The sequence below is a fragment of the Haemorhous mexicanus genome, chromosome 3 (genome assembly GCF_027477595.1).
Source record: "Haemorhous mexicanus isolate bHaeMex1 chromosome 3, bHaeMex1.pri, whole genome shotgun sequence".
NCBI classification, from domain to species: Eukaryota; Metazoa; Chordata; class Aves; order Passeriformes; family Fringillidae; genus Haemorhous; species Haemorhous mexicanus.
In genome coordinates this window covers 41,169,402-41,184,553 of record NC_082343.1, presented here as the reverse complement: position 1 = coordinate 41,184,553, position 15,152 = coordinate 41,169,402, and the positions used below count along the sequence as shown (strand labels likewise).

General features: G+C 40.6%; 2 protein-coding genes across 2 annotated transcripts in view; one reads left to right on the top strand and one right to left on the bottom strand.

Moving 5' to 3' along the window:
- Positions 1 to 2,685, bottom strand: part of CNST (consortin, connexin sorting protein) — a 49,204-nt gene extending 46,519 nt beyond the window's left edge. Inside the window, exons 1-2 of the mRNA XM_059841475.1 lie at positions 2,531 to 2,685; positions 736 to 832 (exon numbers count right to left, since the gene is read on the bottom strand). The gene's annotated coding sequence lies outside the window, so the exon portion shown is untranslated. The remainder of the gene's footprint in view (positions 1 to 735; positions 833 to 2,530) is intronic.
- Positions 2,686 to 2,756: 71 nt separating this feature from the next.
- Positions 2,757 to 13,245, top strand: TFB2M (transcription factor B2, mitochondrial). Its single transcript, XM_059841478.1, has 8 exons — positions 2,757 to 3,072; positions 3,873 to 3,961; positions 4,876 to 5,029; positions 5,446 to 5,594; positions 7,187 to 7,276; positions 9,524 to 9,586; positions 10,799 to 10,950; positions 12,288 to 13,245. Exons 1-8 carry the CDS (start codon positions 2,772 to 2,774, stop codon positions 12,472 to 12,474), a joined length of 1,185 nt encoding a protein of 394 aa, XP_059697461.1. The 5' UTR covers positions 2,757 to 2,771; the 3' UTR covers positions 12,475 to 13,245.
- The last annotated feature ends 1,907 nt before the right edge of the window (positions 13,246 to 15,152 follow it).

Here is a 15,152-nt window from a genome sequence, read left to right as displayed (position 1 = left end):
TCTGTATTCTGAGTCCTTAGAAGAGACTAAGTATCCACAAGGAGGACAAGGAAAAAATACCATCATGCAAATTTCCATTGACATACTCATCAGGTTCTTTTTGTGGAAGATAGAAATTCTGCCAAATTTGTACTTAAAATGAAGCATGTGCATAAGAGTTTGAAAAACTGAGATCAAGATAAAGGTAGTTCTGCTATTTTCACCCTTACTTAGAAACTATTGCCAATATTTACTATGGCTAAGTCATTACAACATAGCAAAATAATACTAAAAGACTAATGCTATTATATTAACTTGAAAAATAAGCTTTGAATTGAGCCAAATAAAGATATATGCAAAAGCTCTTTTGGAACCATTAAAAAAAAATCAAAACTTTTTACTATCCTTTCGATCCATACAACTAATGAGCTCTTTTGGTTCAAGCATAGACTGGAATCCAATCAAACAGGTAACCCTTTTGATTCCCTCTGATTTATTTCAGGAAACAATAATTAGGAGGAAACAATTCCAGAGCACTCAAGAATGCACATAAATTACAAAGACATAAGGCAGTATGAGGCAAGACTGTAAATTCAAATATTTGCATGTGTTGATAACTGGATTAAACTAGAAAACATATACCACAATCAACCATAATGTAAAAATAACTGTTCAAATGTCCCTGTGATACACTTCAATGTATTAAACAATTTTCTACATTGTAATTTCTAAATTAAAAAAAAGTTAAAAACTTACCATTTTCCTATGGTTTCATCAGTTTGTCAAAGATAATGATGAGGTCATAAAGAGGTAGTCCTTTATGCATGAAAGATTCAGCATATATCTAGCAGTTCTAGTGGGGGAAAAAAACCCAAACCATGAGTTTAGCTCATAGAGACCTGTGGTTCAATCCAGGCAAGCACTAAGCTAAAATAAATAGTCATGAAGAAAAGTGTGTAATTTCTAGTGTATGAAGACTTGTCAGGGCATTTTATCATTTGGCTTTTATTAGCAAACATTCCTTTGAATAATCTCAGTTTCTCTGAACAGCCCATTCAAAGATGACTCTAGCACTCCTGAGTTCTCCAACTGACAACATAAACTTCCAAAATTCATTAATTGAGCTTAAAACTATAGCTAACTTTTCTGTGGCCATAGCTGTCAATAAATTTTGATTAGGAATGCTGAATTAGGACATTACTAGACACTTGTTCTAAGAAAACCAAGTTCTGCTTGATGTTCTAAAAGTCCTACAAATTACTGAATTATCAGACTAATTAGTAAGAGAGGGAAAAAGCTATTAAAACATAAAGTCCAGTTTAAAAATGGATTGAGGTCTATCCCATCATCCAGCAGAACAATCTGTCCATTTCCCTTAAGGCCCAGGGAAAACTATTACAGCACTCAGGGTAAAAAAGCTGAGTATTTAAAAATAAATTGCAGAGTTGAAGGACTGCTGCATTTGCTAAGGCATTTCTCTAAATTCAGCCCGGCTGCTCTTCATGCCACATGTAGGTCCCCCCAAAACACAACCACAAAGACAATTTCGGTTTTTGAGTGATATACCAAACAAAATGACTGTTTAGTAAGTAGGGAAGTGTTAATTTCCCAATTCACAAGCAGAGAAACAAGATTCAAGAAATTAAGCAATTTGCAGGAAATCATACAGAAAGTCTACTTCTGAACCATTAATTTGAAGACGAGGTGTACGCTGTGATTGCCAGATCTCTCTTACCTTCTGCACAAACGAGACAGGGAGCAGGGAAATACGTTTGGAAAGATCCTCTCTCCCTGCCTCCATCACACTGCGGCCACTCACCTGCCACTGACAGGTTTTGGCACAGCATCCCTGAAGGATGAACTCCAGTTTGGCAAAACTTGAAAACGTCTTGAAGATTATCTTTAAGTTATTTCTCGTTCAGGCATTGGAGACGTTGCCGAAAGGACAACGTCACTTCTACCGAAAATTACAGGTTTCGCCTAAACCGTAATTGCAACAAGGTATGGAGCAGAGAGAAGCCGGCAAGGACCGATGCCGGAGATCGGCCGGAGCAGAATCCTGCACCTGCTGAGAGCGGCAGGGCGATACAAACCACCGAGTCCCGAAGTGACTATTAAGCTGCAGACGCGGAGATCAAAGACTCCCGTGAAACACCCAAGCAAACCTCAAACTAAATACGTAGCTCCTGGGACTCCACCGACACACGGAGCACACACATCGCTCCGCGGGCACCCGGCAGAGCGCTGCCCGCCGGCCCGAGCCCCCTCCCGAGCCGCCTCTCGCCCCAGCCCTGCCCGTGCTCCGCTCCGGGGGCACCGCGCCGGGGCCGGGAGCCGCGGCACCGCCACCTGCCCACCCCGGCCGAGGCGGGCAGCGCGCCCAGCCCGCCCGGCACCGGCTCCTTCCCGCCGCCCGCCCGGCGGCCCTAACCCGCCCTGGAGCGCCCGGCGGCGGCCGACACAAGCAGAAGGCGGCGGCGGTGCGCGGCACCGGGGAAGCATCGCATCTTCCCTTCCTCCTCCCCCTGCGGATAAGCCGCTGTCAGCTCACCTCAGCTCCGCGGCGGCTCGGGCGGCCGGGACCCGCCAGCCGGCATGGCGTGGAGGCGCGGGGGCTGGTGCTGCCGCAGGCTGCCGGCGGTGCGGGGCGGGCACCATAGAGAGGGCGGGCGGCGGGCGGAGAGCCCTCCGACGGCGGAGCGGAAGCGCGCTGGCGAGGCCGGGCAGAGGAGGAAGTGACGCCCCGGTTGCCGCGGCGATCACGCACCCGGAGCTGGGAGCGCGGCGCGGCGATGCTGGCGGGCCGGGCCCCGCTGGGCGCCGCGGGCTGCGGCCGCCTCCTGGCAGCGGGGCTGCGGCCGCTGCTCTGCGGGCTGCCGCCGTGCTGGGTGACGGCGGGGCGGCAGTACCCGTCCCTGCGGGTAGCGGAGCCGGCGAAGGAGAAGCGGCTGGTGCGTAAGGAGCAGCGCAGCAGCCTCGTGGTCCGCCGCTTCATCGCCTGCCCGCAGCTGGCGCGCACCGTTCGGCGCTGCCTGCAGGGCGGAGCCGGCCCCGGCCCTGGCCCCCAGCCCCTGCTGCTCGAGTTCGCGCCCGGTGAGCTGCCCGAGGCTCCGGCGCGCCCCAGTGACCTTGGGGGGTCAGTGCGAGTTGCCGCCCTCGCCGCCGGCCGTGCCGGCACCCCGGCCCCGCTGCAGGAAGGGGCTGGGGCCGTTCTTCTCCCGGGATCTCGGGCGGGGGTGGCAGCTGCCCGTGATGTCCCGGCCGGGGGATGTCCCGGACCCGCGCCCCGGCACCTTCCCGGGACATCGGGGTGCGGGCCCCGGGGTGTGCCTGGGAGGCGCATTTATGCAGAGCTTGGGGCATGAGTGAGGGTGCAGTCTGGAGGCTTGAGTCCCTCCTGTTAAAACTTGGCTGTAGAGTGACCAGAGATGGCATTTTCTGTCAGGTAATGCTGTGGTCTTGTAGGCGAAATTTATTAGTAAAAGCACACCCAGGAATATGGGCTATGGCAGATCCTCTGCAGTTACCTAATGGTTTGGGGGGTTTTTTTGTTTATATTTCTGCAGAATGTGTTTTAAAGATGAGTAAGGTTTCACAGTATATTTCAGTTGGCAGAAGAAAACGTATTTGAAATATTCGAAACGTTATCTCCAGTGCTGCTCAGTATCCAATTGTAACGCCTTGCTCGGTGTAATTCAGTGAGAAATCTCGGGCAGGCTGCTTGTAAATCATTTCTCCAACTCTTGTTTTTGAAGTGTGTTTAACAAACAAAAGCTATCTCCTGTTGAAGATGATATGTCCCAAGTGTTGTGTTCGGAAAATCACTAAAAGTAATCACTTAGAAACAAAAACGTGATGCTAATTTTTTTTTTTTCTTTATTTTCCTACTTCAGGTCCTGGGATTTTGACTCAATCTCTGCTTGAAGCAGGTTTTAGAGTGGTAGCTCTGGAAAGTAACTCTGATTTTCTTACAGACTTACAGGTATACTTTTGCATGTTTCTTAAACAAAATTAAAGGGAAAATGTGAAATTAGCTTAAATTGTGTAATTGTTTGATCAAAAAGGAATTAGACAATGGTTGTTACTTGCAACATCAGACATAATGTCTAATAACAGTATATAGTTTGGCACTGTACATCACAAAAGCAAAATGTTTTTAAATTAATTTGGCATTTTGCGTGTGTAGGAATTCAAGTTCATACATAGTCTTTCTATGCTTAAATAAAATTTCATGCATAAATTTGAAACTGATCGGAGTCATTGTAGATGTTTATGTGTAAGCAAGACTTCTGTATGAAGCTGTAAAAAATCTGTAAAAGTACTCTTAGTTATTCTGATTATCTCACAGTTTTATTTAATCTGTTTTCCTACAATTGATACATGTGTTGTCCTCTGCTGCTCACCTGGGCTCTGCATGGATTCAGAGGGGGTCAGACACAGAGCTGCAGAAGTTGCTCTAGGTTTGCATTACAGTGCTGGTTTGGAACCAATGACTCTCTCCTGACTTAAAATGTGTATAAAAGGTATCCTTTCCACAGATAAGAAGAATTCTAGTTTCAAATTGTTAAAAGGAGCAGTTTCCTTAGTTTAGTAGATCGTGTGTTTTTTTAAAAACATTGCAGAACATCTTACAAATTTAAGAATGTGGTTTAAAGCTCAAGTTGAACATCACAAAAAAATATCAAAATGCCCTTCACAGTGAAGGGGGCAATTATTTTTATCAGCTCAAAGAAGCTGTTCTTTTTATCATCTCTAAGAAGCAGCTCTGAGGTTTGACTCTTGTTGACTGGGTAGCAATTTTAGGTAGTGCTTGAATGCATTTTTTGTTTGGGTTGGATGTTTTGCAAAACTAGTTACCATATCCAGATTTCTTCAACTGAAGTAATTTTAATTCAGTCCCTAGAGAGTGGCCGGGATGGGCAGTTAAAGGTGATTCATGGTGACTTCTTCAGAATGGATCCTATGGCGAAGGGAGCTTTGAAACCACCTGCTGTGTCTTCTGAAAAACTTTTTGAAACCCTGGGTGTAGCAGCAGTTCCTTGGAGGGCAGGTATATGTTTATGATCCCACATGTTACAAACACATGTCTTTGAAGGGCGCTTAGGCAGTTTGGCAAAAGCTTTGGGATTTGCTTGAGATACATGTTCTCTTTAGTGCACATACTGGATTAATAGATGCCGTTTTCTACATTTCAGCTTCGCTTAAGACTCATGATAGATTCAGAACCACCCCTCCCCCACCCCATGGCAATATCACATAATTAGGTATTTTCTTGTAGTTTAAAGTTTTTATCTAATGCAAACTGGGCTTAACTTTGACTAAGACTTGAATTGTATTTATTCTTGAACAACATGAACTCACAGACTTTCTTCTCTTAGTTTTTTGTAGTTTAGACATTAAAATTAATGAGATTGTAGGATACATATTGCAAAATTTTAAAGATACTTTTGCTATTGTGGGAAACAGATGTTCCTTTGAAAGTTTTTGGAATCGTACCGCAACAGTTGGAAAGAAACAGACTTTGGAGACTTCTTTTCGCCATGTATGAATGCAGTTCCATATACAGATACGGAAGAGTGGAACTCAACCTCTTTATAAGTGAAAAAGAGTATACGGTATGTGCAAGGCACTTTACAGGTAATGAAGGTGTAGTGCTTCACAGAACACAAACCCATTTATATTGTATACTTAATGTTTTTGCTAGTGAATTTTTTTTCTACCAGAACTGTTAAGTATTGTCAGTTTCCTCCTTGTTAGCTTTATGCTGTGATAGCACTATTAAGAAACATTCTGTTGTCATTTAACCGCAGATCTTAAAACTGTGAAGATGGGTCCTTGAGAAGTCTATGCAGCAGCAGACTAGCTGCTTTCCATTGTAAATTGTGAGGTGATTAAATTCTGTGCCATGCTTTTGCAAAAAGTTTGTTTACTAGTTGCAGGTAGTAGTTAACGAAGACTGAATTCAAAACACAAAAACACAAGTGAAGAGGATTCTGAGTCACTAAATACCAATACAGTGAGATGCATTTGTCCTCTTGAGTTGTTATGTATGCAGTACAGGAAAGAATTGAGGCAATATATAATGATTTACACTCCTTTTTATTAATTCTCTGTACACTAAGGGGCAGAGCTTTTTCTGGATTACATATTCCTAATTTAGGCTGTCCCAAAGCTCTAGAACTGTACATATACTTCAAGGATGACTTTTTTTTCCTCCCCCCGCAGTGAAACTGGGAGGTTTGTACAGAGTCATAAACCTTTGATTATTTGAAGTAGACAAGGAATTCCAGGTCTGCTTACACAACCAGTGTTGTGTCTAACACTTCACTGAAAAAAATTAAATGTCTTAAGTATATTCTTCTCTGAAATGACAGTTTGGACACCACTGAAATACCCACTTGTATGGTATGTTTTAGTGGTCAGATTTTTTTTGCCAAATACAGGGCAGCTTATTCATTTAAGGTAGTCCCTGTTTCATGGGATTTTTTAAATTAACTTTTCTGGTTATAATGTGAACTCTGTTACATAAGAGGTAAAAGCTGTTGGAACTTTCTTTAACTAGACATTGCTTACTCCTTTTTGTTGGTTGTTCTTGCTTTTTATCATATCACAAGGCTGTGTATGTCTGTTACACAAAGTTAAATGTCCCTGCTACAATTTACTTCTTTCCTTGCCCTTTTTTGAGAATAATCACCAGCTTTTCTTTTTTTCTTGCCCTAAGAGTTTGATTTGTAACATTGATCAGGATGATGACTCTGCAAGTTGCTTAATATTCAGCGCGGTCACCTGATGTTTCACTTACTCTGCTTTGTGTGTCTTCTTGGGAATATTATCTTATCAGTGCAAACTGATAACTCTGCCAAAGTTACGGTTTTTATATGAAATCTGATCCTTCTTCCTCTTCTGTGTGAAACTTCTTTGCCTTAAAAGGAAGCAGAAAGCATATGCTGGAGACTCATGCATAGTTCAGTTATCCAAATATGTGCTGTGAAGAAATATTTCAAATATTATGTGTTCTAGCTCTGTCTTCTGACAAGATATATTAAAATAGCACAAAGAACGTATTAGAGGACTAATGTAACTTTACCTTCGAATTTTAGACTTACCTGAATTTCTTACTGCTTTATATATATGTGTGGATTTTGCTTAGATAAGACACAGTCTTGGTTCTTGCAACAAAAATGCTTGCTCTTTGCCATTTTTTTAGATATTAACAGCAAAGCCTGGGAAGTCGAAGATTTATCAAGCACTTACTGTACTTGCACAACTAGGGTATGAAATTGAACTACTGCATAAGGTAAGAGTTTTGTACCAGCTGATATGGCCTAAAGCTATGTATGGACATGCATTTAGAAAAGGGTTTATAGTGGTTTACCATTGCAAACTAATTGGAAACTAATTTGATGTTTAAATCAGTTGGAGAACTGTTGAAAACTTTTGTAAAAAGCTAAAACAGTCATGTTTTGTGTAAAACTCTTTCAGTTAAGCAACATTGTCATTCACTATGATGTCAGTGTTTTCACTGCAAGGCATTGTATTCAGAAACATTTATTCTCGTATTCTCATAGATAAAAAAGGATGTTTACACACCAGATAAACCTTTTCCATTTTGCTAATGGTTGTGTGAAACTAGAATTCTGTTTTTCCAATTTGTCGTAATCTGCTCTTTGTCATATCCTCTGAATTATGCCATCATGTATGCTTTTGACTTGCTAAGCTGTGTTCAGTGGAAATTTGTTTGAGTCTTGGTGCTTTAATGTTCCAAGCAAACCTGCTTCTCCTACTAGTCAGTACTTTCTTACCTTGTGAAACATGCTGTGGTTTAGTTTTAAAAGTTTTTTTTTATGTTGTCTCCCCAGTTCCCTGTGAGCACATGGCCATCAACTTTGAGTTAGTTAATGCTTTTCAGATTTATCTTTGTACTCCATTTTTCTAGGAACCTACTGTCCTAGTTTAAATGTTTTGCTAATCTAAAATAAGGTTTCACTGTCCATTGTCTTCCAAATACCTTATACTACAAGGTATACATTAAGGTAAATATTAAGAAGTTGAAGAATAGTACTTTTTGAAGGAGGTCACCTGACTAACAGGGATAAAGTAGAAGTGGATGTCTACTGGATGTCTAGTGGATTTGATGTCTCTTTTGCCCCAGTCTTTAATAATACTGATAAGCCATGGGCTGTTTTGCCCCCTGAGCAAAGGACCATGAGTGTGGGAACTGTGACTTTCCATTTATGGAGGTTGAAGGGACCAGCTGTATCAGGTGAATGTTCTCAGGTCCATGGGGCCGGATGGAATTCACCCCAGAGTACTGAGGAGCTAGTGAAGTTGTGGCAGGACCTCTCTTGATCAGGTACCAAAGGTGTTGGGAGTCTGGGGTCGTCCCTGCTGACTGGAGCAGGCCAGTGTTATTCCACATCCTCCTACAAAGAACAATGTGAGGGAAGACCCAGTGAACTACAGACTTGCTTGTCAAACCTCAGTACTTTCAACCATTAGGGAGTACTAGAGTCTACTGGGTGCTACTGGAAGGCATTTGAAGAGCAATGCCCTCCTCAGGCACAGTTAACATGGGTTCACAAAGGAAAGTCTTGTTTAACCCATTTGATACCCTCCTGTGATAAGGTCAGCTGCCCAGTGAATGAAGGGAAAATGGTGGATGCAATTTTTATGGATTCTAGGAAGACTTTGGATACTGCCCCTCACATCATCCTTCTGGAAAAGCTGTCCAGCTGTGGGATGAGCAGGTTCAGGGTGCACTGGGTGGAGAACTGGCTGAAGGGCAGAGCTCAGAGGGCTGTACTGATTTGGGCTACACCTGGCTAGCCACTGGTCACCTGGGGCTGCTGGCTGGCAGCAGTTCAGTCTGAGTCAGCAGGGTGTGCCCTGGCAGCCAGGAGTGCAAACTGCACCCTGGGGTGCCTCAAACAGCATCATCAGCTGGTCAAGAAAGGTGATTGTCCACTGAATTCAGCATTGGTGCAGCCTCACCTAAACACCAGGGCAGTTCTGGGCCCCGCAATTTAAAAAGGATGTGAAAGTCCTTGAGTGCATCCAGAGGACAACAACAAAACCAGTGAAAGGACCAGAAGGAATGTCCCATGAGGGCTTTGGGTTTGTCTTGTTTGGAGCAAAGGAGGCTGAGGGGTGACCTCACTGCTTTCCACAGTTTCCTGAGGAGGGGAAGGAAGAGGGAGGTGCTGAGCTCTTCTCCCTGGTATCCACTGACAGGATATATGGAAATGATTCAAAGCTGTGCCCGGGGAGGTTTAGACTTGGCATTAGCAAGCACTTCTTTACGGAGAGGGTGGTCAAACACCATAGCAGGCTTCCTAGAGAGGTGGTCGATGCCCCAAGCCTGTCAGCATTTAGGAGAACATTTGGACAATGCACTTTATAAAATGCTTTAGTTTGGCCAGCCTTGAATTGTTCAGGCAGTTGGACTAGATGATCACTGTAGGTACCTTCCAACTGAAATAGTCTGTTCTATTCTAACAAAACACTTTAATTCCATAATACATAATACATTTGCTTCCTCCCATAGGAACCATGGTCTTCATTTGCAACCAGTTTGAAAAATGGGGGACTGGCGATACCAAAAGCTGGGGTAAGATTGTTGTATATGCTTTTCTTCTGAAGATGCAGCTAAACTATTTTTAATGAAAGGTTAAAGTAACTTTTTAGCAGCATTTGCAGATGTGTTTTTTAAGAACTGTTCTAATTAAAATTTAGGGCAGCATGGAGATTCATCTAAAGTGGAGTGAAGAATTGCTATTTTCTTGGAAACTGAAATAAACTAGTATCTTTATTGTCTGAGATGGAAAAAATATAGTGAGTAAACAGCATAAAGGATTATGAATAGGTGAAGTAGTCAGAGAAAGTTACTGATGGTCACATCTACCTGCTTGAACAAAACAAGTGTTACCACAGTTAATAACACAATCAGTATGCTGCTGGTTTTGGTTAAAATAGTTATTCACGTGTCTATTATAGATTTCATGTGCAAGTTAATTGCGGAAAAGCATGAGTCTCCAAACTTAAATCTGAGAACTGCAAAAATACCTTGTGTAAAGTTATTTACTTCTCTCCTTTTGAAAAGTAATTATAATTATGTTCCTTTGTATAATAAAGGAATATTCTTATTTAATTCTGATAATATAAAAGCACATTTGCTTAATATTTTTGAGTTTCATGCTCTCCAGAAAACTGCTGCGGTGCTGTATTGAGTGTAGTTTGCAATACTTCTGTAATATGAAGTGACTGGGTGTGCATTATATGCTTAGTTGTGTTGCTGGAAAGCCATGTGGAGAGGCCCATCAGGTGGGCTATCCAAGATGTACCAGGACAACTTAAGAAGTACAGATGTCACATCTAATATATCCATGCTGCCAATGCAGAAGTACATTTATTTCCTTTGAAGACTCCATTTTGTCCCCGTTTTATAAAATCCTCTTTTTGCAATAGTGTCTTAGTGTTACACTCACATAATTCTGTCTTTATATATAAAAGGCAGGTCTGATACCTTGCATAGTATATGAATACAATAGGCCATATAATATCTTGAAAACTTATATCAAGCCTGTATTGTCTATTTCAACTAAGAAAGTCCAGTTTAAAAATACAGAAATAAACCCCTTTTGTTTTCTATTTCCTTTTCTGTTTGAGGCACAGGGAGGTGAAGCCTCATCTTCCGATGAAATCATCTTGTTAAGACTTTTAATAAGTAATGTTACTGGTGGCAAAGATGAAACTCTTGGCTTAAAATAGATACTGTCTTAAAAAGTGATTTTTTCAGTGACTTACTCTGTTTTTCTTGCAGCGGCTGCCAAATGACCATTTCTGTTTGGTACGACTGACTCCTCAGCAAAATCTATTTACAGGAGGCTTGAAGCCCTCAAATGCATCTACCTTTATTTTCATGGTGAAACAGTCTTTCGCTAAACCTAGGTCTAAACTTACAGATAGATTAAAGTAAGTAAGAAAGAATTAAAATTTCTATACTTCAGAGAAATATATGAAAAATAATAGAATATGTTCCCAAAGCAGTATTTATTTGCAGATGAAACACTATCTTTATAAAAAAACTCTCATTAATTATTTTTTAATTAATCATCAACATGTAGAATAGAATATTTCATTATGCAACCTACTATACAGTATTTTGGGGACTGTTCCTGTCAGGAAGGTTGAAAAGTATTTAGAATATATTTGTGCAGTAATTCCTGTACCTCCAATGGAGCTTAGGTCATGAATCTGTAAGAAGTTTTCACTTTACAGATACAATAATAAAACTACCATGAGTTTTGCAGTTACAGAAATTAAAAGCTGAAAGACATTCAGCTTACAACAAATTAAAAGCTGAAAGACATTCAGCTTTCATTAGTCACACTAATGAAAACAGCTGAAGGTGTAGAAGGTGGAATGGGGATGTCCTCAAATGGCTGTTACCTAATTAAAAAATTAGGCTTTAGACTTTACCAATTATGCAAGCTATTCACGTTTCTTTATGATCAGTAGATTTCTGTTTTCCAGAAATGGAGGGTGTTCACAGTCTGGAAAGCATTGACTTCTTGCTGATGAAAAGAATGAATTTACTTCTCATTTGCTGATAGTAGGTTATGAAAGTTAATTTCCAGGAACGGGGAAAAAATAAGCTACTGAATTCCAGTAGCTCTCTTAAAAAGATAAGTGGAAAGAGCCTTAATGGATTTCTTTTCTAAAGTTCAGTGGTATACCTCATCTCCACTTAATCCTTCAGCCAGGAAGCTGAAGGCCTCTAATATGCATCTTCTGTGTATTTATACTCTTTTTCCCTGTCTGGGAAATAGTTAATGTATGTGCACATTTATAAAAGTATAGCTTTCATAGCAAAGATGTAGATGGGGGGAGGGTGGATACATGTGTTTATGTGTAGAAGAAAATACCTGGGAGGTGTAAGTCACTAGTTCATGATATACTGAGTCATCCTTGGCTTTAATTTCACCAGCACTGAAGCACCCTTTTTAGGCTGTAATGCCTGTTACTGACTTATGAATTTAGGGTGGATGAAGGAGAGCAAGTACCTATCCTGTAATGAGGAGATTTGTGTGGTTTGGTGTTGTCAGTGTGTGCTGGGGGCTTTTTTTGCTATTGATGTGTTTTAATAGCAGAGGTTTCTTCCTGTTTGCAGTGTGCATTGAAAGTGTGTTGCAAGAAGAGATTAGCTTCTTCTAGAGGTTATGAAAGAGTGGACCTTCAGATAATGTTTCTTGCTTTTTAATTTTTCACAGAAATAAATGCTCCATTATGATTTTGTTTGTTTGTTTCAGTTCCTGGAGCTTGGACAATTGTGACACATTACTGAAAGCACTAGAAATTCCCAAAAATGCTGCAATGTGTAACTTGTATCCAGAAGACTATAAGCGTCTTTTCGAGGCTTTGCAAAACTCCGATTTGTTTGCTGAGACCTTCTTCCATGATGAAGTCTTGGCAAGTACAAGGACCATGAACTTATAAATCTAAAGCTTTTGGAAGATCACCTTTGCTTCTGGAAGATTATTTTGATAAAAAGTGATTTAAATAAAATCGGAGATACTGTTAGCTATATGATTTCCTGTCCAAACAGGAAAAATTTAGCAAGTAACAAGAGCCATTCTACTTAGGATGAAAATAATGAATTCACAGTTATCTTTCACAATCCTATCTGGAATGGACAAGATTTGCACACAATCCTGTCTGGAAAGGACAAGCTTTGCAACTTTCGCAGGAGCTTATTAGCTCGTGCTACTTTTGGATGTACCACTTAAATGCAACGTTTTGTTACGCTGTTGCTGTGTATTTACAACATTTGAAAAAAATTACCAGACCAAATTATTATTTGTTTGGTTTTTATTTTAGTGCTTAATGATTTGGATGCCCTTTTGACAGATTCACAGCATACAAAGGTCTTTACAACCACTGAGCCTGCAACATTTTCTGCTTTTCTGAATTTGCAGCCTGAAGTCAATAAATGCTAATAAATGAATAGTGGTATGTTAATAGAAGACAAGGTAATGACAGGGTGATAAAATATTAACTGAGAGTTGCTTAAAATAAAGATTGTGATATCCCTGAGGAAAAGTTGTAACAGTTATTTTTTTTGAAAATAAGAGGGGCAACACGTACTAGTTTGTAATACAATACACAAACACCTACATATGGATAGGGATTATTTTAGGTCTGAAAGTCATCAGAATATTCAGTGCTGTATAAATGATTTTTAGAAAAATAAAATCATCTTATTTGAAACCTTTGCCAGTATTTTTAATGCTTAATACATCTACCAAAAAATTACTTAAAACCATTCTATTAAAATTCTGGTTTTAGCTGTAGTACTCTGTAAAGCAACCTGTTCCCAATTTCTGTCTTACCATGTAAGTGTTCTGTTGTTCAACAATGATGAGAGGTTGTTCTGGTTCTGTGTTGTATATTGTACCCTCTGGAAAGAGCTGTGGCAAAAAATACACTTTTTTAGCAAAGCACCAGTTTATAAAATGCCATCTTTTCAGGCTGTGGATAACAGTAAAGCCCCAAACATTGCAAACAGTATTGTATTTCTTAAGCTTAGTGTGAGGTATAGACGTGATAAGCATTCATCTGGCTGCAGATGACAAAGTGAGTAGCCTGAGCAGCCTCAGTTCACTCTGCTAGTTAGGCTGCAGCTTCCTCTTGAAGCTGCTGCTGAGCTTTTGTAATATTACAATGAAACTCCTGGAAAGGCTGAGGCTTAATTTGCAGTCTGTCTCAGAGCCTTGCTGGTGTTCTGGTGCAGGTTATCAAGATTTGAAGCTTCCTTTCTGCTTACATCTCTGACTATTTCAGAGGTAGTCATTGTTAATTGTCAGTGAATGGCAACCTTGCATTAACAGAAGCAATTCCACCTTTTCCAGTCTCATCAGATGGTAACTGTCTTGTCTACTGGTCTTCTGTGTCTCTTGGGCTGATTCCCCCTCCCCACCTTGAATCAAAACATCTTGCTCTTGGTGCAGCAAGATGTCTCACACCTCCAACATACCAGGAGAAGTATTATATACATGAAATGTAAGACCACCACTGTCTAAATAAGTTTCTTCAACTGTGTGCTGATAACATTTCAAACACAAACTGAGAAAAATAAATTGTTTTATTTTGATGCTGTTGCAAAGCAGTACTTAATGATCCAATGCAGAGACTAGCAGTGGGAGTCTGTAAATGGAAGGAATATTGCTTAACTGGAGACTTGAAATGAGATTTAATGCTCAATAGAAATCCACTATTAAGGCCAAGTGTAAGCAATGTTTAGCCCTGATCACAAATGTGAAATGGAGAGAGAAATGCCTGCCATTATAAAAGGGAATTTAGTATTCATGGAAAATATTGAAAATGTGAAAACGACTATTGTATATGAATAAATACCCAGGGAGTGAAAATTAAGTAGGTCTATATATTTGATTAATTGATGCTATCCACTCAGTAATTCCTACTGTTGCAGGATTTTAGCTTTTGTAGGATAATGTTCAACTTCCACTTCACTTTCAAATTTTAAACTTACATAAAGCCTTGTCATACATTTCTGTTACCATTTTTTGTAGGGGGATAGAATATAAGAAAATAAGGACAGTGTAGAAAGTAATCTAACCCCTAAGGAGTTGCAGCTGGGCCAATTATCAAAGATTAGGAACAGGCCTGACTTTTAACAGGCCACTGCTGTAACCAATAAGAAGAAGGGTGCTATAAAAGAGTGGGTTGGCTAGTTGAGAAGGAACTGGAGTCAGTTGGCTACTGTGTGAAGAAGAAAGAGTCAGTGCTTGGAGGAGCAGCTCAAAATACCAAGAAGCTATGAAACTTTTGTGATAAGGAGACAACAGTATGGAACCCCTGCAATCAGATGACAACAATTTTTAACCAATGTTGTACTATTTGTATTCGTTTCCTTTGCAAAACTGTCTTTTTTTTTTCCCTCGAGCCTGATTTAAACATGAACCTCTGAAAGATGAACCACATGTGTTGTACTATCTAGTAGAACACTTTTAAGTGTTGCTCTCACTCTTCCATTTTTTTTGAGGAGCTGTCCAAAAATGGTGTTTGGCATTCCCTGTTAAAGCACCACTATATCATAGCTGGTATATTGATTGTAACTTTAGAGATGCCAAGTCTTTTCTAGTGGCCCTCATCAC